The sequence below is a fragment of the Pan troglodytes genome, chromosome 3, assembly GCF_028858775.2.
Source record: "Pan troglodytes isolate AG18354 chromosome 3, NHGRI_mPanTro3-v2.0_pri, whole genome shotgun sequence".
NCBI classification, from domain to species: Eukaryota; Metazoa; Chordata; class Mammalia; order Primates; family Hominidae; genus Pan; species Pan troglodytes.
The window spans coordinates 111278370-111303703 of NC_072401.2; the positions used below are offsets into that span (position 1 = coordinate 111278370).

General features: G+C 38.5%; 1 protein-coding gene across 1 annotated transcript; it reads left to right on the forward strand.

Annotated features, from left to right (window-relative positions):
* Positions 1-3193: 3193 nt before the first annotated feature.
* RRH (retinal pigment epithelium-derived rhodopsin homolog) lies at positions 3194-22180 on the forward strand. Its single transcript, XM_001138878.7, has 7 exons — positions 3194-3372; positions 10386-10576; positions 12609-12708; positions 13250-13403; positions 14678-14846; positions 19707-19885; positions 21321-22180. The coding sequence occupies exons 1-7, from the start codon at positions 3267-3269 to the stop codon at positions 21433-21435; spliced, it is 1014 nt and encodes a 337-aa protein (XP_001138878.1). The 5' UTR covers positions 3194-3266; the 3' UTR covers positions 21436-22180.
* The last annotated feature ends 3154 nt before the right edge of the window (positions 22181-25334 follow it).

A 25334-nucleotide genomic window follows, 5' to 3' on the forward strand; every position in this document is an offset into this window, starting at 1 on the left:
GTTATTTAGAGTGTGTTTATTAAATGAAACCCATTTTTTAAAGTAGAAAGGAATAACTAAAGCTTAAACCCAGTGAATTGCAGATGGAAAAAAGGATTTGTTTATTTATATTACTGATCTTTTAAAAAATAGACTACTGTAGCAGTACTTTAAGATAATTTACAAGTTGACACTGCCTTTCAAAACTCTGGCCTTTTATGTATGAGAAGATAGCTTTGTATTTGCCTTTTGTATTTTAATACATAAATCAGTTAAGCTGTTTCTCTAATTGCAATTAATAATTGATTTAAAAATTTTCCATATTAGTAATGTATTAAAGATGCAGTAGCTCTGTTGAAGTGAAAACTATAGCAAGAAATTTCTAAAGTTAATTTTTCTCATCCAACATAAATGGAATATTAGAAGTTTTACTGAATGTTATTTTATTTTTACTTTTTTAAAGGGACTCTAAAAGTTTAAGGTGTTATTTACTACACGTAAATATTCATGTAGTATACTACATGAATTCGATTGCATACTACATGTTCAGATTGCTGGGTAAGGATGTTAGAAATGAAATTGGTTTTGGTCACCATTGCTAGTGGATGTAAAGAAATGACTGTGGTAGCAAGTTAGAATGCCATGATATGGAGCCATTTACCCTGCCATTCATTTTTCACTTCTCAAAAGGAATGATGTTTCTATATCGTTTGTTAAATTTTCTAACATGCCCATGGAGGAACGCTCTTGAATGCTCATTTGAGGAGCATACAGTGTTGGCTTTGTCAGTATTTGGGGTTTTATCTTTTTCTGATTGATGGAATTGCAGCAGGATGAATAAATACACAGGCCATTAATATATATGATGAGCAAATGTGTTGAAAATTACAGTTTTTACAGGAATAGGCAGTTATGCTTTTACAGCTTGGGACAGGAGATTATTTGATTTAGAATTGTGGTGATGAAATTTTCATGGAGTGTTAGGGCCAGGGCTTTTGCTCGTGGTTTGGAAAAGATGTTAGTAAGCACCAAAGGGTGATGGCATTGTCCCAAGGACAAATAATAATAGCGCAACATTTCTACAGTTTGTTTTTTTAACATTAAAAATAAATCTAAAATGGCAATAATGGAAACAACATATAGATCAGTAGACAAACCACTTGGGAATTTTACCGTTTAGCTTATGTATATCTTTTGGTCATTGTCCATCTTTAAGCTTTTATTTCCACATCTTTTTTTTCCTTATAGTTTCTGGGTTTATTTATTTGTTTATTTATTATTATTATTTTTTGAGACGGAGTTTTGTTCTTGTTGCCCAGGCTGGAGTGCAATGTCGGCTCACTGCAACCTCTACCTCCTGGGTTCAAGCGATTCTCCTGCCTCAGCCTCCCGAGTAGCTGGGATTACAGGCATGCGCCACCATGCTCGGCTAATTTTGTATTTTTAGTAGAGATGGGGTTTCTCCATGTTGGTCAGGCTGGTCTCGAATTCCTGACCTCAGGTGATCCGCCTGCTTTGGCCTCCCAAAGTGCTGGGATTACAGGTGTGAGCCACTGCGCCTGGCCTAGTTTCTGGGTTTTTTTGAGGCATTTCATTTTGAATCAAATTCACATGTATTTCTAAGCCTTATCCCAATATAGCTTTTCTGTATCACCCATGAAGGAAGCATAAAAAAGAACTTCGAATGCACCTACCTCACTCATATCAAAACTTTCATCTGCAGCAGAAAGCTATCTGAAATTATATATTTTTCAGTTCTTAGAAATAATTATTTCTGGAAAATTTTTCATGGATGCTACAACTAGGTATAACTTATTACAGAAAAGGAAGGTAGTATGACCCAAAGCAAATTCAAAAATTTTAAGTTTTGTTTTGCATATTGAATGAAAGAAAAGACAGAGACTTTTTAAAGGGAGTGATTTCTTCTTGGGTATTATGTTTTTTGCTCTAGGGTCATTTGAAAACAATACTGACGAGATTCGCTTTTCTAGTATAGGTATAACAATATTACATTTATAAAAATGTGAGTACTGGTAGCTATAAGATTTGGGACAGATAAATCAACCTGTTCATCTTGAGTTTATACACAGGCAAGAGAACTGAAGCAAAAGGATTATCTTAGGTTTCTGCTGTGCCATTCTAGGATTTTTATAAAATTAAACTAAGTGGGTAAATATAGCCCTCTAGTGGTTCTGATTTATGCTTACACTGTTAACTTTGGTGCATCTAAGCATTTCTCTAATGTTTACTGATTTTAGGAAACTGAGGAGAATCAGATTTTAATAATGTTAATGGCATAAAGAATATGGGGAAAAAGGTAATAGGGATACCTTATTATTCTAACTAAACATGTTCAGGTTGGTTTTCAGGTTGTAATGTGATAATCCAGAATATTTTTATTCTGTACTTTACAATATCAGTGATTGAATTCAGATACTTTGGCAAAGTATACAATGATTACTATCATCAGATAATATTAATTACTCATGTGCATATCAAACTATAGGGGAAATTAACGGATGGTGGAGTTGATCATATTATATCCATGCTATGAAATACATAGCTACTAATAAATTAGACTTTATTAGATTCTGGGCTTATTAACTTGGATATTATAATACAGCCTTACAGGAAAACAAGTTGCATTATATATATACATTTGTACTTATTTTTTTCCCTCATTTTTATTTATAAGAAAAAAGTGGAGGAAACCTGAAACACTTGTATGAATATGTGTATAAGCAGAGAAAAGCCTAAGAAAGGATATGAACCAAACAATACTGGTACCTTTAGGAGAGTGAGATTTGGAAGTAGGAAGGAGACTACTTCTTTATCACTAATATTTAAATTGTTAAGAAAAAAAAAACAAAAGGAGCCGAAATGGAAAGACTTCAATGGTCAACAGAAAACAGGGACCTTAATCCGAATAGTTTTAGAGGACTAAGGCTGGCTCCTATACTGATTTCCTGAGTTTGTTTATTGTTAAATAGGATGTGTGTGCTTGATAATCTCCTTAGATAGAAGACTGATGCCCAAATAGGTTAAAATGTGTGGTGCTTGGTATTTCTTTTTGTTTTGCTAATAGGCTTTTCCCTTATTCTGGGAATTAAAGTCCTTTCCTCTTTAGCCCAATTAAATTTGTTAAGGGAGGGCCTCTATGAAAAGGCCCTTCTTTGAGGTCTCTAAGTGGAAATGATTGGTCCTAAAAAATCTTTCCTCAGTAGCTCATAAAGCAGTTCATAATTATCGAAGGCTTATGAAGGGTGTTTCGGTATCTTCCCTCCAAAATGCTAAGAAATAATTTAGGCAACAGTTCAGACTCTAAAAATGAAGATGGCTCGGTCTTTTCACAGACTGAACACAATATTGTTGCAACTTACTTGATTATGGCAGGTATGGATATTTAAGTAAGTTATCTTTCTTTAGAATGGGTGAAGAAAGTCAGAAATTTTCAGCATAAGGCATGCATTGTTTCAAGTTCCATATTATTGGCCAACCTTGACAAGTCATTTATCCTGACTTGGCTTGCTTGTTGGTAAAGCAACAAGCTTTACCATGATGATAATATTGTATTTCTGGGCTGTAAAGATCAAATAAGAGAATGTGGTGAAAGAATAAGTGAAAGCATTGTTAGTGATGGCCATTGTCACAGGTTATTTTGAATTTTGATAAATAATGTAAGAGCAGTGAAGTGGGGCTGAGAAAAGTTTTCTATGTGATAAATAGTTCTTTTATAAAAATCTATGTATTTGGTTATTGGATTGTTAAAGTTTTTATTGGAGAAGAGTATGCAGCATGGCAAAAATATATTTTTATGTCATTTACTATTCTTATACATAACCCTCATATTTTTGTTCTTGGTGGTAGAATTTAGCTAAGAACTTAAAGGTTCTGGAAAGAAAAAGTCCTAAGAAGACAGAGCAGAGTATGTTGTCATTGAGGACAGAGTCTGAAAATTCAGCTTGTTCCAGAATGCTTATTGGAAAACTTGTGTTTTGGATTTCATCTTTTAGTATATTTGCAACTGTGAGCAAGTATCTTCCCTTTCTGTTCTTCCATTTTCTCATCTGTAAAGCAAGGATAAGAATAAGTTACCTGTCATGATTGTTATAAGGAGTAAAATTAAGTGACACATAAATGCCATATAGTAGGTGTTGGACAAATATTTGTTTCTTTTTCCCTTTCCTCCCTACACACTCATTGATGTAAAGGATTGTTTGCAGAAAAAAAGGGATGGGGGAATGACAGAAACTTTTTATCTTTTTAATGTATCATTGAATTGTGTAACTTTTATATTGAGCAATCACTTAATTTTCAACTTTATACTCTAACGAGTTGTAGAAGTAACTCTTATATTGAGTTCATTATTTTTTGGATTGACTTATAAAAATTTTCAAACATTCAAAAGTAGAGTGAAAAGTATAACACACTATCCTATACCCAGTTTATAATTGTTTAGTTGCTTCCTTATAATTCAGCGTATTACTTCTAGTACTAGAAATTGAGTTCCTCAGTTAAGTTTTGTGATTTTAGTGACGTTATCTCGTTCATTTGAATACCTCTATGATAAGTACTAGACAAGTTCTAGTTTTTTTGTAATTGCAAAAAAGACTGAGAAAATCTCCTAACAATTACATGGAAATACTTTGTATACAAGTGTTTGGTTTAGTTAGTTATTTGTAGATGACCAAAAAAAAAAAAAAAATTCCAAAAAACAACCAAAACTATCCTTTTTTGACCTGGTTACAAAATTAGCATGCAGAAAATATTCTATTTAGTTCTTATCTCTGTAACAGTAATAATAATAGTAATCTTACTACTACTGCTACTAATGTTATCATTTGAATACTTGCTATATACCAAGCACTGTTCTAAAACCTTACACATACAGAATAATTCATCCTTACACTAATTTAGTAAGTTACTCTTCAGTTTTATTTCTCTAGTTTATACAGATGAAGAGCTTAAGAAACTTGTCCAGCACACACATTTACTAAGTAGCTACACCAGGATTTGAACCCAGGCATTTTGGTTCTAGAGCCCTCACATATAAATCCAAGAGTCAGCTTTATCAAGGTATACAATGAGTGTGTGTTGTTTGCTTGTGTTTCTGGTGGATCCACTGAAGGAAGCATAGCTGACCTCTTTATGCTTTTGTTCTGCCCCTGTATCAAGCATCTATTTTTCTTTAGATCCCCTAACTTTCCTCCTTTAACAAAACTCACTTAAAGTTGCAAATCAAAACCAAAACTATGAGGAAAGGGTGTAGTGAAAGCATTTATTTCATTTGTTACTTTTACCAAGAGCCTATTTAGATTTTTTATTTTTTATTTAATTTTTAATTTGATCTTTCGTTTATAGTTTGGCTCCTATAAACTGTTACAACTTCCAGTGCAACAGACATTTTGTTAATTTAGTGTCCTTGAGCACTCTCCCTTTCCCCAGTTAAGGCTGGGAGGTAAGAGGACATGGTGAATTTGAGGATCTGAAATAAATCATTATGGATGAACTGTAAATTGAAGGGTGAGAGGTTGAAAAAGATGGCTGAGTACCAGACAGTGATGAGCCGTGTAAGTTTTAAAGGTGACAGGGAGTCACTGAAGGGTTTGAAATGGGAGTGACATGATCTGATTTGTGTTTTAGAAATGTGCTATAGTGGTAGCTAAGGGACCACATAGGAGGCCATTGCAGTGATTCTGAGGAGGGAGTAATCGCAGTGGGGACAGAAAAAAGTAGATACATTCAAGAGCCAGAAGGTGGAATTGATGATTGGATGATGGGATTGTGGGAGAAGGAGAGAAGTATCAAAGATGATGCCTAGGTTTCTTTTTTGAGCCACTGAATAGATGGTGATGCTCTTCATCAGATGGGAACACACCTGGGGAAGAACAGGTTTGAGGCAGGAGAAAAAGTCTCTCAGTTCAGTTTGAGAGGTGTCCAATAAAAAGCTGGACACATGGGTTTGAGTGTCTGGAGGCTGAAAAATATCAGGGTGTAGCCTTGGGTATGAAGAAATCACTCAGAGTATGTGTTAAATGTGAAAAGAAAGGGATCTAGGACAGAAGGTTGGACAATGCACATATTTAATAAGACATAGATGAAGAAAGAAAGGCCAGGAAGTAGATCAAGAAGGGTCTGTCGAAGAGATTGCACGGAAGTCACAGAAGACAAGAAGGAAAATGTTTTTTTTGTTTTTGTTTTTTTTTTAGTATTTATTGATCATTCTTGGGTGTTTCTCGGAGAGGGGGATTTGGCAGGGTCATAGGACAATAGTGGAGGGAAGGTCAGCAGATAAACATGTGAACAAAGGTCTTTGGTTTTCCTAGGCAGAGGGCCCTGCAGTGTTTGTGTCCCTGGGTAGTTGAGATTAGGGAGTGGTAATGACTCTTAACGAGCATGCTGCCTTCAAGCATCTGTTTAACAAAGCACATCTTGCACCGCCCTTAATCCATTTAACCCTGAGTGGACACAGCACATGTTTCAGAGAGCACGGGGTTGGGGGTAAGGTTATAGATTAACAGCATCCCAAGGCAGAAGAATTTTTCCTAGTACAGAACAAAATGGAGTCTCCTATGTCTACTTCTTTCTACACAGACACAATAACAATCTGATCTCTCTTTCTTTTCCCTACATTTCCCCCTTTTCTATTCGACAAAACCACCATTGTCATCATGGCCAGTTCTCAATGAGCTGTTGGGTACACCTCCCAGACGGGGTGGCGTCTGGGCAGAGGGGCTCCTCACTTCCCAGACAGGGCGGCCGGGCAGAGGGGCCCCCCACCTCCCAGATGGGGTGGCGGCCGGGCAGAGGGGCTCCCCACTTCCCCGACGGGGTGGCCGGGCAGAGGCGCCCCCCACCTCCCAGACGGGGCAGCTGGCCGGGCAGGGGCTGCCCCCCACCTCCCGGACGGGGTGGCTGCCGGGCGGAGACGCTCCCCACTTCCCAGATGGGGCAGCTGCCAGGCGGAGGGGCTCCTCACTTCTCAGACGGGGCGGCCGGTCAGGGACGCTCCTCACCTCCCAGACGGGGTGGCGGTGGGGCAGAGACGCTCCTCAGTTCCCAGACGGGGTCACAGCCGGGCAGAGGCACTCTTCACATCTCAGACGGGGCGGCGGGGCAGAGGCGCTCCCCACATCCCAGATGATGAGCGGCCAGGCAGAGATGCTCCTCACTTCCTAGACGGGATGACGGCCGGGAAGAGGCGCTCCTCACTTCCCAGACTGGGCGGCCAGGCAGAGGGGCTCCTCACATCCCAGACGATGGGCGGCCAGGCAGAGACGCTCCTCACTCCCTAGATGGGGTGGCGGCCGGGAAGAGGCGCTCCTCACTTCCTAGACGGGATGACGGCCAGGAAGAGGCGCTCCTCACTTCCCGGACTGGGCGGCCGGGCAGAGGGGCTCCTCACATCCCAGACGATGGGCGGCCAGGCAGAGACGCTCCTCACTCCCTAGACGGGGTGGTGGCCGGGCAGAGACGCTCCTCACTTCCTAGACGGGATGACGGCCAGGAAGAGGCGCTCCTCACTTCCCGGACTGGGCGGCCAGGCAGAGGGGCTCCTCACATCCCAGACTATGGGCGGCCAGGCAGAGACGCTCCTCACTTCCTAGACGGGATGACGGCCGGGAAGAGGTGCTCCTCACTTCCCGGACTGGGCGGCCAGGCAGAGGGGCTCCTCACATCCCAGACGATGGGCGGCCAGGCAGAGACACTCCTCACTTCCTATATGCAGTGGCAGCCGGGCAGAGGCTGCAATCTCGGCACTTTGGGAGGCCAAGGCAGGCGGCTGGGAGGTGGAGGTTGTAGCGATCCGAGATCACGCCACTGCACTCAGCCTGGGCAACATTGAGCAATGAGTGAGCGAGACTCCATCTGCAGTCCCGGCACTTCGGGAAGCCGAGCTGGCAGACCACTCGCGGTCAGGAGCTGGAGACCAGCCCGGCCAACACAGCAAAACCCCATCTCCACCAAAAAATACGAAAACCAGTCAGGTGTGGTGGCGCGCGTCTGCAATCCCAGGCACTCGGCAGGCTGAGGCAGGAGAATCAGGCAGGGAGGCTGCAGTGAGCCGAGATGGCGGCAGTACAGTCCAGCCTCCGCTCGGCATCAGAGGGAGACTGTGCAAAGGGGAGACCAGGACCGTGCAAAGGGGAGAGGGAGAGGAAGGGGGAGGGGGAGGGGGAGAGGGAGAATGTTTCAAGAGTGAAGGAGAAGTCAACATCAAGTGCTACTTAGTGTTCAGACTGACTGTGAAATGGGACTCAACTAAAATCTAACAACTAGGTGATCTATTATATACTCATTAGAAGACCTACAGCTGTGGAAACAAGGCAGTGTGCTTGGTACAGCTGCAGAGAGAATAGAGAAAGGGCTAAACTGTTTAGTTCATAACCCCCATTATTTCTAAGACTCCCAGAATTATAGTTCCTTTATTCTGGTTGCGTACTTGGTAGGCAGCAATTTACTGCACTGTTTTTATCTAACTTTAAAAAGTCATTGAATTTGTAGCTAGCCCAGAAAGAGTCTTCATTTCATTAAATTCTTCGGAGTATATCTTGTATACATGCTACAATCCTAGATGCTAAAAATAGGGCCAAAGAATCATCAAATTTGCTGTCATTGTGTGCTAATTATCTTGAAGGAATGATAGAAATTAAGCAATATGGGTTTTAGTTGTAGCCCACTTATTAAATAAATCTGCTGTATGTCACGTATTCAAAAACCACAGAAATCATGAGGAGCCTGAAATCCACATGAAAAGACAAGGAAAAGTAACAGTTAAACTATATAGTGTTACATAAGACTAAGTTAATCATAAGCAAGTAGTTCGGAAATTTAGGGAGGAGAGGATAGTGTGGGTAGGATAACGCTTAGGGGCTTGAACTGAAGTTTGAAGGATGGATGGCATTTGGATAGGAAAAGAGAAGGAGCAGGGCGCTCCAAGTGGGAGAAATATGAGTCAAGCATGGTGTATCTGGGGAAAAACTAGAATGGAGAGTTCACTTGACAAGTGTAGAAATTTGCTTCTAGAGAGTGACAACAGATGAGGCAAAGAGCCTGGAATATCAGGTCGGGACATTGGGATTGTTATCCCACAGCCAGTGGGAAATACTACAAGTTTTCGGGAGGAGAAGAACCATGGTTAAGTCTATGTTATAGCAAGCTGATTCTGCCAGAAGCAAGGAGGGGAAAAGAACAGGAATCTGGAAGGTTAGTTTAACAGGCTAAGGCAGAAGTTCTGACTGAAGTGCCAAGATATGTTAAAAGTTTTTACTGAGCTGATGTTGTATGTTGGTGCTTGGAAACTGTCCCTCTCTGACAATAGTTGGGGATTGATCACCAAGTAATTCTTTTCTTGATGGGGAACTCAACTCTATTCCTGCTTGTTGCACAACCCTCCTTTAGTCTCTAACAATCCAGTAATGATTCTAGCTTCTTGGCTGAAATCTACTCACACCCCACCCCCTCACACCCCTTTAGGATCTAGTATGCCCATATCTGGCACATGTAGGGGATGTTGAACATGCACATCCAGTACACTCAACAGTATTTCTCAGTGTAAAATAAAACAGTGGCATTCTGGTTAATAAATTTAGTTATCTGTCTACCTCAGTGCAACCAATCTGGGGCACTGACAACACTGAGGTTCTGGAAACTTGATTTCCAGAAACTTGATTAAGGTGGTATCAGCTGTGAGGCTTCTCTATGGACCAAAAAGCTGGCTCAACTTCCTCTCTGGATAGTCAAATCTTGTAGTATGCATTCTTCTATTGGGGTAGTGTGTGTGTGTGTGTGTGTGTGTGTTGGAATGAAGAATTTGGACATGCTGAGTTTCAAGAAATACTGGAATAGTCATATGAGCTTCCATATGGTAGATGCTTAGTAAACGACAATGAGTTCAATGAAAAAAGAAGATGTGGAACTGGAGCTTATGTCATGGCTGAAAATAGTGACAAAGGTGCTGTGAGGATAGAATGATAATTGAAGCTTGAGAAAGGCAACTATCGAAAAAGAAGAGCCCCAGACCCCAGGAAGGAAGAGGAGGAAGTTAAGCTGACAAAAAGAGGGTATGGTCAGTCATACATTTGTCCTAAAAATCAGCAGGAATGGTATGAAAGCCAATGAAGAAGTTTCAAGGACAGAACACTCAATAGTGAAGACATTAAAACCAACCTTCAGTGCTGCCTTGTGCAATTACCAGATTCTTTGTGTTTTAATTTTCTCATTTCTATTTCACAGAAGGGATGTGAAGATGTTACATACAGTTTTAAGAACAGCAGGAGCTCTTCAAATAAATGAACTAAAATAGATCTGTTATGTTTTTAAAGGGGCTTAAATATTTAATTTTGAGTCTACTTTGAAACATTCAAATTAAACAAAATGCATCATATTTTTGTGTGTGTTCTCAGGTATGATAAGTATTATCAGCAACATAATAGTTCTGGGCATCTTCATTAAGTACAAGGAACTTCGGACACCCACAAATGCAATTATTATTAACCTGGCTGTTACTGATATAGGGGTCAGTAGCATTGGCTATCCCATGTCTGCTGCCTCAGATCTGTATGGAAGTTGGAAATTTGGATACGCAGGCTGTCAGGTATTGGAGATCATTGGAATGAAAGCAAAATAAATAGATCAAATAAATGTAAATTTAAATGTCTAAAACGAATCCCAAGAGTTTAAATTGAATATTGTAGAATAATAGATACAGTGCTTTTATGGAAAACAACAGAAGTGACTAGGAATATATTCTTTAATAAGAGAAATTAAATCACCAGCCGTTGTTATATTTTCAAAATTCTCCCAACTCAAAGGAAGAAACAAACAAAATAACTAGCATTCAACTAAAGGAGAAGAGTGCTGATTTGCATATGCAAATAAATATTTGCATATTGCAAATTAAAAAAAATACCCTGCTTTCATCTGAAACAATAAAGTAGTGATTTAATCATAATATTATGGAAGATAGTTAAGCTACCATGTTGTTGAAGTTTTTCCTATAGAAAGTCCTCCATGAGAATTGTTACTAAATGTATTTGTTATTTTTTAGTAAAAAGGAAATGAGTTAATATTAATTTGCCTTAAGACAGTAAGCAAATATTACTTTTGGCCTAATTCTTTTAGCAGTTTACTATCATAAGCTAAAAACTATAGAGAATAAAATGAAAGTAGTAGTGAATACTGAATAACCACGTAAGTACCAACCAGTTTTGTTAAATCTTAATGTTTCGCAATCTGTGCTTCAGATTGTTTTTCTTTTTAAAGATATAAAACTATACAGATAATGATGAAGGCCACCGCATGCCATCTTCAATCTTATTCCTCCCATGAATGTTTTTCTCTCTAATATATGTGCACATAAACCAGATACTGTCTGAATACTTCAGGTTTTGTGTAAATGATATCATATTATTTGCATTATGCGATTTCCTTTCATTGTTAGATATTATGTTTTTGAGGTTTATCCATGTTGATGGATATGACTGTAAGTCATTCATTTTAACTGCTATATAATATTCCATTTTGTGAACATAGAAAGCCCAATGTAGATTTTCATTTTACTCTTACTGGACCTTTGTTGCCATTTTTTTTCTTTTCCTTTTTTTTTTTTTTGAGATGGAGTCACACTCTGTTGCCCAGGCTGGAGTGCAGTGGCGTGATCTCCGCTCACTGCAAGCTCTGCCTTCCGGGTTCACACCATTCTCCTGCCTCAGCCTCCCGAGTAGCTGGGACTACAGGTGCCTGCCACCAAGCCTGGCTAATTTATTTTTTTGTATTTTTTTTTTTTTAGTAATGACGGAGTTTCATCGTGTTAGCCAGGATGGTCTCGATCTCCTGACCTCATGATCCGCCCGCCTCGGCCTCCCAAAGTGCTGGGATTACAGGCGTGAGCCACTGCGCCCGGCCCCCCAATTTTTTTTTTCTGTCACAGACAAGGCTTCAATAAATGTTCTTACATATGTCTCCTTCTGCAATATGTGAGTTTCTTTAGCCACATTGCTTAGGAGTGGAATGGTTAAGTTGTAGAGAATGTTCATCTTCAACTTTATCAGAAGTAGCCAAATTGCTGTCCAAAACAGTTATTCAAATTATGAGAACATCTATTACTCCACATTCTCCTTAACATTTGGGATTGTCAGACTTTTAAATTTTCATTTTCTTGAGTGTGAAATGCCATCTTATAATCAGTATTTCTTTGAATTATTGTGGTTGTATGTCTTATGTTATAAACATTCAAATGCTAATGGGCTTGTGTGAATACCCCGTTCGTCATCTGGCCATTTTTCTATTGAGTTTGTCTTTTCCTCCTGTTGAATTGCCCATGTTCTGAATACTAGTCTTTTGCTGGTTTGTGGTTGTTCTGCACTCTGTTCATAGAGTGTTGTAAAGAAATTTCACTGTAAGTCTTAAAATTTTCAAAAAAGTCCATTTTAGTTAATGAAATTACAAATTACTTTCCATAAATTCTTTTATTAAACCAGTTATAATTTGACAATGAAGATGTATTTTAAAGTAGTAAAGTAAAAAACCTTTAGTATATTTGAGATATATTCTAACAATGGACAAAAATTTAATGTTTCTTGGGAGGGTGTTTAGAATGGTAGAGTCTTTTCAATTTTGGTTTTCAGGTTTATGCTGGATTGAATATTTTTTTTGGAATGGCAAGCATTGGATTACTCACGGTCGTGGCTGTGGACCGATACCTGACCATCTGCCTTCCTGACGTAGGTACAACACTTTTCTCAGCTTTCTTAATGAATCCATTTCTTGACTAATGGCCACTCAATATATATATACGCTAAAATATAAACCTAATGGTTTGTAGTTAGGGTCAGTTTTATTTCTCTGGCAATAATTGTTCAAATGTTTCAATGGCTTCTTATTGTACTTAGAATAAAATCCAAATTTCATAAGGCTATTCACACTTTGAGGTATGGTCCAAGCCCAAAGTGAGGTTTTCATACCTGCTGTTTTGCTAGGTTTGGAAAGCTACTCTTCCTGCTTATCCTCTGGCTGATTCTTTTCTCATTTAGGTTTCAGCTTAAATATCTTTTTTTTTTCCAGAATGTGAACTTATGTAGATAGGCTTAGTAAAAGGGAGAATATTTGTGTTACTTTTATTAGGTGTTGCACTCATATTTTGGCTCCTAAGGCCAACCAAAGTGCTCTGTAAAGAATCTACTTGATAACACTTACAAATCAAGCAAGTTTAAAAAAGTGAGTCCCATTAATGGCAAATGTTGCTAATATTTCTTATGCTTGATAATAGGGAGAAGAATGACCACCAACACTTACATCGGCTTGATTCTGGGAGCCTGGATCAATGGCCTGTTTTGGGCTTTGATGCCTATCATAGGGTGGGCTAGTTATGCCCCAGATCCTACTGGTGCTACGTGTACCATAAACTGGAGGAAAAATGATAGGTAAGAGACAAGTTTACACTTTATAATCAAATGCTTCTAATGTAGACATTTTCTCACCCTTTCAAATTTAAGCTCAGATCATGTGTTCCTCATACAGAAGGTGGCGAAGCGCTTCCCTGGTAGTGATGATGTGATTCTCAGTTCAAAGACGGAATTGAGAAAAGTGACTTATGCTTGTTTGCAAGTAAAGGTCATCCAGCTCCCTTTGTCTCCTTTACCCCATTCCTTCCTCCCTCCCCTGTGTTCTCTCTTAAGGCAGCAATGCAGGGTACCAATCACCCTTCCAATATTTGCACATTTCAAAGGTAGGCTCATGAGCAGGAAAAGGGTTAATGGAGCTAGACAGAGTGTGCAGTTCTGGCAAAAGCCCAGGCTGCCTCCCTGCTGTCTTTTCAAGATGGTCTGGTGTTCAAGCACATTCTGAGAACTGCGTAGCAAAAGCACAGTCACTGCAAAGATTTGCCTGCTAGTTAGTGAGGCTTCTTTATATTTTCCAGGAACAAGATAATAATTTAGTTCATTAGAGGAAATGAAGGAAATGAACAGAAAATTTCTAGATCTCAAACCCGATCTAAATTTTTTTCTGTAGATTCAAAAAGTAAAGGCTGGGCACAGTGGTTCATGCCTGTAATCCCAGCACTTTGTGAGGCTGGGGCAGGAAGATCACTTCACCCCAGGAGTTTGAGACCAGCCTGGGCAACATATTGAGACCCTGTCTCTACAAAAAAAAAAAAAAAAAAAAAAAAAAAGCAGAGGGTGGTGCGGGGGGTGGGAAATTAGGTGGCTGTGGTGGTTTATGCCTGTGGTCTTAGCTACTCGGTTGGCTAAAATGGAGATTGGCTTGGGCTGGGGAGTTCAAGGCTACAGTGAGACGTGATTGCACCGCTGCACTCCAGCCTGGGTGACAGAGCAAGATTATGTCTTGAAAAGAATTAAAAGTAAATAATTTAGGCTTTATAGCCCAGATGTTCTCTATCACAGCTCTTCAACTCTGTCATCGTCCTGTAAAAGCAGCCATAGCCAGTATGTAAATGAGGGTACATGGCTGTGTTCCAATAAAACTTTATTTACAAAGATGAGTGATAGGCTGAAATAGGCCTACAGTCCATAGTTTGCCAACTCCGGGCCTAAATGAACTAAAAGTCAAATATACTTCTAAAATTATTTAGCAATATAATGACTACCAGTATTGTTTTTAATAATTATCTCCTCTTTCTCCTTCCCCCACTTAGGACATTAAATGAGCAATCATGATTGCCTTTTCTTATTTTCAGATCTTTTGTGTCTTACACCATGACAGTTATTGCGATAAATTTTATTGTGCCCTTGACAGTGATGTTTTACTGCTATTACCATGTCACGCTATCCATTAAACATCACACTACCAGTGACTGCACTGAGTCCCTCAACAGAGACTGGTCAGATCAGATAGATGTAACAAAGGTAAGAGATCAAAATCCTTGAAAAATTGTTGTCATGGAGCTTTTACCCACTCATAGTTGAAAGAGTCCCTGGGACCACTGCAGTCTTCTCTCCCTCATCTCCAATTCTCACGCCCCAGCTCTTTCTTCTGTGTTTGCCTCTTCATTTCTTTTTTTGCTTTTATTTTTGTTTTTTGCTTTTGTTTTTTGAAATGAAGTTTCACTCTTATCATCCAGGCTGGAGTGCAATGGCACGATCTCGGCTCACTGCAACCTCCGCCTCCCAGGTTCAAGTGATTCTCCTGCCTCAGCCTCCCCAGTAGCTGGGATTACAGGCACCCGCTGCCACACTTGGCTAATTTTTTTTGTACTTTTAGTAGAGATGGGGTTTCACCATGTTGGGCCAGGCTGGTCTTGATCTCTTGACCTCAGGCGGTCCACCTGCCTTGGCCTCCCAAAGTGCTGGGATTACAGGTGTGAGCCAATGCGCCTGGCCACTTGCCTTCTTATTTCTGAATGATATACTGTTTGCTCTTTTGGATATTTTTATTGGTCATCATCTCTTGATTTCCTACTATGGATGATGAGGATTTATTCTCTTATACCACCCACCTGCCCAACTCCTCCTCCACACCTTTCTCTCTCCTTACCTGTCAGTATAATGTTAACAATATTTGGTTAGATAAAGAGGCTCTTTCTCTGCTCTCAGTATGTTTAAACACACCACAGATGTGATGAACCTTATCCTCTTCTTGGAGCCATCCTCCTGGTTCCCTGGGGCCTCTTGCTCTGCTTTGAACTGATTGCTCCTGAGGACCACTGCTCAGAAAGCCAACATCCTCAGGCCTCCCTTCATCACCAGCTCAGGATGCTTTCACCTCCTTCCAGGGTCAAATCCCCTGTTTTCTGGAATGCTTGTCTTCCTTTTTTTTTTCTTAGTTTATTTCCTCTGATTTGGTGGAGCACATTCTTCAATTAATTCCTGAGGTTATGGGAGAGGTAAATTTTTTAAGACTTTGCATGACTGAAAATGTCTTAATTTTACTATCATGTTTGACTGATTGTTTGCCTGGTCTAGAATTCTAGGTGCAAAAGTAATATTCAAAGAGTTTTGAAGGCATTGCTCTACAGTCTCCTAGCTTCCAGCATTGCTGCTACAAAGGCTGATGGCATTCTGGTGGTTGATGCTCTGTGGTGATCTGTGGGTTCTCTCTGGAAGCTTATAGGATCTTCTCTATGTCTCTAGTTTTCTGAAAATGTATACTGATGCACCTTGATATGAGTATTTATCCAGTGCTGGGTACTTGGTGAGTACTTTCAGTGTGGAGACTCCAGTCTTCCTCTTCTAAGAGATTTCTAGTATCATTTCTCTGATTATTTCAGTCCCTCTGTTTTTTCTTTTCTTCTCTTTCCCTGGAATTCCTTTTATTTAGATATTTAATCTGCTAGATTTACCTTCTGATTTTCTTAAATTTTCTCTCCTATATTGTCTATTTTTGTTTGTTTCTTTTGTGGTTGTTGTTTGTTTCTTTTTGTTTCTACTTTCTGGGAGATTTGCTTAACCATATTTAGGTCTAGGATAAGGGTGAGGATAGTGAAGGCCAACCCTTGGGTGCAAAATTCAAGCAAGCACCAAAAAACTCATTAATAAAAAAAGTGGTTTAATGTAGTACTTAAAAAACAATATTAATGTAAAAATTATGTTGAACAAAATAGAAATTTTAAATAAAAACAGGATCCGACCCTGCACTGATATAATTCACCTGATTCACCTCCCCCTGTTCCCAGCCTGATAATATCATACAACCTTTCTGTAACATTTTTTACATTCTACTCTCACTTTTACAGATAGGAGAAAAACCATTTTTTAAAAATTTCCAACTTTTATTTTAAGTTCAGGGGTACATGTGCACGACGTGTAGGTTTGTTACATAGGTAAACGTGTGCCATGGTGGTTTGCTGCACAGACTATCCAGGTATTAAGCCCAGCATCCATTAGCTGTTCTTCCTGATCCTCTCCCTCCTCCCTCCCTCTACCCTTCAACAAGCCCCAGTGTGTGTTGCTTCCGCTGTGTGTCCATGTGTTCTCATCATTTAGCTCCCACTTATAAGTGAGAACATACGGTATTTGGTTTTCTGTTCCTGCATTAGTTTGCTAAAGATAATGGCCTCCAGCTCCATCGATGTCCCTGCAAAGGACATGATCTCATTCCTTTATGGCTGCATGGTATTCCATGGTGTATATGTACCACATTTTCTTTATCCAGTCTATCATTGATGAGAATTTAGGTTAATTCCATGTCATGTCCATGATTGCTATTGTGAATAGTGCTGCAATAAACATACATGTGCATGTGTCTTTATAATAGAATGATTTATATTCCTTTGGGTATATACTCAGTAAAAGAATTGGTGGGACAAATGGTATTTCTGTCTCTAGGTCTTTGAGGAATTGCCACACACAATCTTCCACAATGGTTGAACTAAGTTATACTCCCATCAAGAGTGTAAAAGTGTTTTTTTCCCACAACCTCACCAGCATCTGTTATTTTTTGACTTTTTATTAGCAGCCATTCTGACTGGTATGAGATTGTATCTCATTGTGGTTTTGATTTGCATTTCTCTCATGATCAGTGATGAGCTTTTTTTTTTTCACGTTTCTTGGCCGCATATATGTCTTCTTTTGAGAAATGCCTGTTCATGTCCCTTGCCCACTTTTTAATGGGGTTGCTTGTTTTTATCTTATAAATTTGTTTAAGTTCCTTGTAGATGCTGGATATTAGACCTTTGTCAGATGCACAGATTGCAAAAATTTTCTCCCATTCTGTAGGTTGTCTGTTTACTCTGTTTATAGTTTCTTTTGCTGTGTAGAAGCTCTTTAGTTTAATTAGATCCTATTTGTCAACTTTTGCTTCTGTTGCAATTGCTTTTGGCATCTTCATCATGAAATCTTTGCCTGTGCCTATGTCCTGAATGGTATTGCCTGGGTTCTCTTCTAGAGTTAAAAACCATTTTTATTGATAAAACAGCTATTTTATACTCTATTCTCTCCTTGTTTTATGGATGTATATCTCCTGTTATTTCTGTGATATTATGTATATATTTATACTTCCTTCTGTTTACCACATATTTTTGTTTCCCCTGAGTTCTTGCACTGTTTTTTTTTTTCTTTGCCTGTCAATGTAAAAGTTTTCTTAATATCTGGTGGTCAATGATTGTCCCTTCATACTTAAGAGTAATGCATTAAAAATGTTGATTGTAAGCATGGAGATGCTCATTAGCAAGATGTTTCTTTTGGGGGAATTTCTAATTGTCTCTGTAGTTATTATTACTATTATGACCACCATCATCATTATTATTATTTGCTCTCACTGTGATTATCTGCTAATCAAAAAAATTTTTTTTCTAACTTCCAAACTCAATCTGGAAACAAATACAATCCTATCTTGAGCTCAGTGAATTCTAGCACAGGCCATTTCTGCTGGATATATATTACACATGATGCAGATAATTTTGTAAAGGAGCTCTCTTGTATCTTGTTTAAATGGAAAAATTATATTTTTCATGTTGCTCCCTCCTGATTGCCTGCTAAAATGATGGAATGGAGGTTTGGGGGAATTTCTAACTGTCTAGGTAACTGTATCTTTAGCTATTTTATTCTGGGCAGATCAGTTCCTTTCATGTTCCTGGGTGGGAGGTACAAGTCTATCTCCAAGTTTTTTCACACTCAGTGCAGGGAGGGAGCAGCATACAAGTACCCCTCTTTTCAATACAGTACTGAAGTGCTTAGCTGAACCTGGTGTCTCTGTGTTCTGAGTTTCCCAAATTAGCCTTCTTTTTTCTTTATACTGAGCCTCTGGAAGTCTTCTAGGGAGAGGAAGGGGAAGTTACTGAGTAGACTGAGTGGACAGGGGTAAAGATTTGGAAGTCTACTTTCTTTGTAGATTTCAACCAGTTCTATTTTGAGCTCCATGTGCACCCCCACATCTAGAGTTTTCTGGTACCCTTTGTTACTAGAATTTCTGTAGCTCTGTAGTATGGATTGGTCTGTATCTGGTTTTCCCTCATAGTTGGCTCTTTTTAACGTTTATTTATTTACTTATTTATAAAATTATTCTCATGTTTCTTACATAATTTGCCACTTATCCAATGGCCATTTTTTCCATTAAAAATATGTATTATCTAATCTCTGATTCTCTGTCCTTATGGGTTTATGTCTTCTTTAACCTCTGTTCCATAATTTTAGCAGGCAATCTAGGGAAGCAATATAAAAATATAATTTTTCCATTTAAACAAGATGCAAGAGATCTCCTTTACAAAATTATCTGCATTGTGTGTAACATATATCCAGCAGAAATGGCCTGTGTTAGAATTCACTGAGCTCAAGATAGGATTGTATTTGTTTCCAGATTGAGTTTAGAAAGTTAGAAAGTTACTTTTGTTAATTTAGCAGGTAATCCCAGTAAGAGCAAATAATAATGATGGTGATAATAATAATAATAGCCATGCCAGGAGTTCATAGCATAATGATGTGAAGTGGGGTGGGGTGGGTTTTTATCTGTCTTTCATCAAAGTCAGCTTTTGTACTCTCCCCTAGCACGCAGAAAGAAAGAGGGCATTCCTTATGTGTGTGTACCATTCTTAAAAGCAATGTTATATATTCTTGATATACCCATTTCACAAGGTCTTATTATCATCGAGGACTTCAGGCACTTGAAAAAAGAACATTGAAGGCAGAAAAAAACCTCAACTATTTCCTTTATGTCATCAAAAACATAAACATATTCAAATTCCAACCTAGATAGATTTTTACCCAACTTTAGATATATTAATATTTAAATATTTTAGGTATTGGGCTTGGTGAATATTTATTTCTTTTCAGATGTCTGTGATCATGATCTGCATGTTTCTGGTGGCATGGTCCCCTTATTCCATCGTGTGCTTATGGGCTTCTTTTGGTGACCCAAAGAAGATTCCTCCCCCCATGGCCATCATAGCTCCACTGTTTGCAAAATCTTCTACATTCTATAACCCCTGCATTTATGTGGTTGCTAATAAAAAGTAAGTAATGTCTAAAATGCTTGCAGTACAAAATAAAACTGATATAAAAAGAATGTTAAGACTTCTTGGGAGAGAAGTGACAGAAACCCACTTCAATCTAGCATAAAGGTCATTTGCCTCATGTGACTGGAGCAGCATCTAGGACCTTAAATGCTTAGAGCTCCAGATTTGTTACAGACTCTTCCCACACAGTGGCAGAGATGATTGTGGGCAACCCCAGACCCAAGTTCTACCAGCTAAGCATCCCCAAATGCCAACTGCATCTCAGATGGCTCTCTGACAGAAAAGAGCCTGGGATGTCAGTGGTCAGCTTAGTTCAAATGGTTACCCCCATCCCAAATACATGGAATAGTGGTTTCCAAAGAAAACAGGGATTCTATAACTGGAAAATGGACAAGGCAACATTGGGCTCACTTGGTGGGTAGCACAGATGTATATTTACAAGAAATAAGACATATCATTCAAATGCAAGGGAAAAGTTTAGTCCCAACATAAAAGGCATCTGGATACTAGGGAATTCTTACCTCCTCTCTTTTTTGGGTTTCTTAGCAAAATGTTCCTTTTCTGCCTCCTCAGTGAAGTTTAGACGGAGTCTCTCTCTGTCACCCAGGCTGGAGTGCAGTGGTGTGATCTCAGCTCACTGCAACCTCTGCCTCCAGGTTCAAGCAATTCCCTGCCTCAGCCTCCCGAGTAGCTGGGATTACAGGTGCCCGCCACCACACACGGCTAATTTTTGTATTTTTAGTAGAGATGGGGTTTCACCATCTTGGCCAGGCTCGTCTTGAACTCCTGACCTCGTGATCCGCCCACCTCAGCCTCCCAGAGCGCTGGGATTACAGGCGTGAGCCACCGCGTCCAGCCGAGGTCAGGTAATTTTATCCTGGAATGGCAATGTTTGGAAAAGCAGCTTTAGCTACAGGTATGTGAAGAAACATAAAATTTTACAGACCAAACAGACCACATAAGAAGAATGAAGAACACATTTTAAATTCAGAATCTGCTGGTAGTTCTTTTGGAAAATTCTTGCTAGGAAGAACAGATGGATGAAATACACATCGTTAGTTCAAATAAACAACTCATGGCACTTGACATTAGTAGCGTCCTTTTAAATACATATAATTATTTACTTTTATTAGATGTCTTCAATCTATAGAATCAACAGTGCAAAATTGACCTTTAACTGTACCATATACCTTATATATTTATAAAGTTTCTCAACAGGAAATCTATAGAATCAATAGTGCAAAATGGGCTTTAACTGTACCATATACTTTATATATTTATAAAGGTTCTCAACAGGACATGTTAAAGTTGGAGGCAGAAATTTATCCAGAGATGTAAATTGGCAGTAGTGGCATCTTAGCCATATTTGAAAATGCTTTAGAAGTTCCAAATCATTATGGGTTAATGCCAGATTTTCCTTTTTTTATCGTAGGTTTCGGAGGGCAATGCTTGCTATGTTCAAATGTCAGACTCACCAAACAATGCCTGTGACAAGTATTTTACCCATGGATGTATCTCAAAACCCATTGGCTTCTGGAAGAATCTGAAATAAGAGAAAAGGACACACTATCAAAACACTTTAGTTTTTTGACAATGCTTTTCTTTTAAATATGAGCCCATTTAGATCAAGTGCAGACATGGATCATTGTCCTATGAGAGTGTAAGCTCCTCAAGCACAGCTCATGCTTCTGTTTGTGCACTCTGGCTGCTGTAGTGTATGCTTCTCTGTGTCCTGATATATCAACTTATTGCTCATCTCCTTTGACGAATTAGGCATCAGAGGTTAAGGTCCCCTTTCTTTCTCCCTGTTATGGCATGCATTACACTGTACTGATGACCTTTAACTTGCCTGGCTCCTCCATTAGAATAAAAGCAGTCACTAATTTAATGTTAGAATAAATGAATAATTCTAGATAATTACTGAAATGAGTTGTTGGATGTTCCCAGTTAGAATAGAAAGCATTTTTTGCATTTCAACATTTTAACATTTAAATCAATTAACTTATGTTATTAAACAAAAATAAATGAACATTAAACATGATTGTTTCTAAATAAAATGTTAAGTCAATGCATATATATTATATAGCATTATGACCCCTGTGCATATTTTGATGTTTTCTGCAATTTTGAGTACCATTTTTCTGCATATATATTCCATATATTTGCCAACAGAGTTAACTTCAATCAGAGTGGAGATTTTTATATGTTTGTTCTTTGATGTATCCTTAGCACATATACCCAATTCTGTCTGGCATGTAGTAGGCACTCAATAAATATTTTTTCAATGTCAAATGAATTTGTAGACTCACATATTTGTCATTCTAAATGACTGTTAAGCATAATACAATATACCATTGTTTAAATAGTAGACATTTAAATTGCTTTCCAGTTTTTAGTTTCATGGATATACCACTGAAAATATTTCAGTGCAAATATATTTTTTCTTTGGGAGAAGTTATTCTATTTGAGTGTTTCTTTTCAGACTAGAAATACTGGATACAAATACAAAAACACTATTATTTTTGCTAGCTTGCTTTATGGAAAGATTGAATTAGTTTTCACTGATACTGGCAGTGTCTAAGTGAGCTTTTCACTGCATATTCCTGCTCATAGTCCTGTATATATTTAAATTATGAGTTATATACTCTAACTTAAAGTCATTTTATTTCACATTTCTTTAACTGCTAGTGAGGCTGTGTATCTTTGCATATTGTATTTTTTAATCTCTATTTTTTCTTCCTATAAATTGTCTCTTTAGCACCTTTGGCTACATATTAAGTAAAATACAGGTATTAGTTTTATGTGTACAGTCTTCTATGTATATGGAAAGGTAAACTGTCATAGTAATCTACCTTATCTCCTAACTCTCTGACTTTCCCACTGCAATCAATTCATACAATACAACCTCAATCAATACAATTTCATAGCTAATCTTTTAAAAATAAAGTTCCAATGCCCAAATTCTTTGGCTAAAAACCTTCACTCACCCACCAAGTAAGTATAAACCCCTCAGCTGGATTTTCAAGGCCCTCTTTAACATACTTCAAGAGGGACTTTTCAGCTTTTTGTCTCTCTTCATGGCCAAATTAAAATGTCTAGTGTTCCGAGAGAGCTCTGAATGCTTTGTGTCACTAGGTCTTCCCTCATCCTGTCTATCATAGCCGAGCCTTTTTACAGGGAAAGCATAGTGAAATCTGCACCCAAAGTCCCAGAGCCATTAAAAGGCCAGGACAACTTCTGTAATAATGTCTAGAAAAATGGACTCAGAGTTCCAATTTGCAAGGCTGTGAACTCATTTCCAGCGATAAGCAAGAAGCAACTTTGCCTCAAATATAAAGGACTTCAACAGTGTACAGTAATTATATTTCAATGCTATATTATTTATTTTTTAATTTGCTTATATGATAAAACTAGGAAGACCTGGCTTTGGTTACATAGTTCCCTCTGACCTCTTAGTTTGCTAATTTCTGATGTTTTTATCTTTAAACAGTGTTTCTATGCTCAATTTGGCACGTCTTGCTTCCATGTAAGTCATAACATCCATTAAATTAATGATTCAAAAACCCTTGGTCACTTGGCGATCAGAGCTTTACCCATCCAATTTCTTTTTCCTCTTGTGCTCAAAAACTCGAGGCCACCACCTCTCACTGCATCTCCAGCACTGGGAAACCTTAGGGTTGTTTTTAAATCCCTTCTTCATCCTTACATCTAATCAATCATTTCTCTCTCCTGGGTGTTTCCTGAAGCTGCATTATCCTAACGATTACTAGCACAGCAGTCAAGGCTGTAGCCTAATGGCTGCTCACCTGGACTATAACCACAGACATCCACCTGAAGCCTCCTCCTTTCTTCTTGCTTGCTCTGTCTAAACCTTTTCTCCACACAGCCGCCAGAGAATTCTTCCTGAAAGGATAAGCTGATATGCCACTCCCAAGCCTAACTTTTATTGCTCCCATTGCCTGTAGGCTGAGAGTAAGCTCTCCATAGGGAATCTAAGGGTTTCCTTGATAACTTCGTCCCCGCTTATCTCTCCAGCTTTATCTTTTTTAACTTCCTGCCTCAAAATCTTATGCCTGAGCAACAAGAAGTGCTTGAAATTCTCTGAGGACAATACACTGTTTCTCACTTCCCTCCCTTTGTTCCCACTATTCCCTTTGCTTGCAATGCAACTTTCTGGATTTTCCCATAATACATCGTCATGCACCCTGTAAAAGGCAGCCAGGCACCACCCACCCTAGGAAGTCTTGCTTGACTAACACAGGCTGGGTTTGATGCTCTTTTCTCGTGCTTCTTTAGTAGTCTGTTCCTCCCTTTATCGTGTGAGTTCCTTATGTGTAATAACTGTCTTATTTATCTTTGTACCCCTCAGTGCTCAGCAGAGAATAAGTACTCAGTAAATATTTGATGAACAAACGAGTTGTGCAGAATCTGAAAACCTGCAGTATTTTATTTTAATTGAGCACAGTTTTTCAGACTGTATGGTTTTTATATACATTCTATTGGTTTTAAATAATATTTTCTATAATATGCTTATTTTTATAGAATTAATTTTCTTTTAAAAAGGTTTTTAGTTAAAGAGGATGGTTAGAAGCGGCCACTAAGAAGGTTAAATGACGTATATTTATTACTTAAATCCTTGATTGTCCCTGTGGATTCTCCACTTTATGAGTGTGGAGATACTTTTAAATTTAATTACATTTAATTTTTATTTTCTGACAGAGCCTAATATAGCTGAAAGAATTAGAGTTGATCTTCAAATATGGCTTTGATGCTGATAACTTGGGAAACTATTGAACAGAGATAGTTGCCTGCATTAAAAATAAACGTGCTGGGATAAACCTTCCACACACTGAGATGACCTGGAAGAGTCTCAGAACACGTTCTTATTGGAGAACTTAGTCCTGCCACATCAGTAGTGGATTGAAGCATTTTCCCTATAAAATCTATGTAACTGACTTGTTTTACTTTACTTTTAGAGATAGCCAGTATGTGGCAACATCGATAACTCTTTTCTAAATCATTTTTATGTCATGTGCTTCTATTTTTAAAACTAAATTTTGTAAAACTGAATTAGTAACACATGCTGGCAAAAACCAAATGCAAAACATTTTATAATGTTGTAACATGTAAATAATCTACAGAATTTTCTTGCATCTGCCAAGACTGAATTATTTTACATTAAGTATATTTTTAAGGTGTAGTGGCAAGTACATCCAGAAGAAAGGGATTTAATAGGCATTTTCTTGCAAATCTAGTTACGGGTAACTATGGAAATTGCTTGTCATGTGTTTGATTTTCATTTTCCTTAGAATGTGTTACTTTGCTGAAACTGTATTCAAAGGCTGGATCAATTGATCTCCTGCAAGATACACTTGAAGGTTAAGTAACTACAGATCTCAGCTAATCCCATGTAATCTGCTGTTACTAAATGGCTGTTTGTATTCCA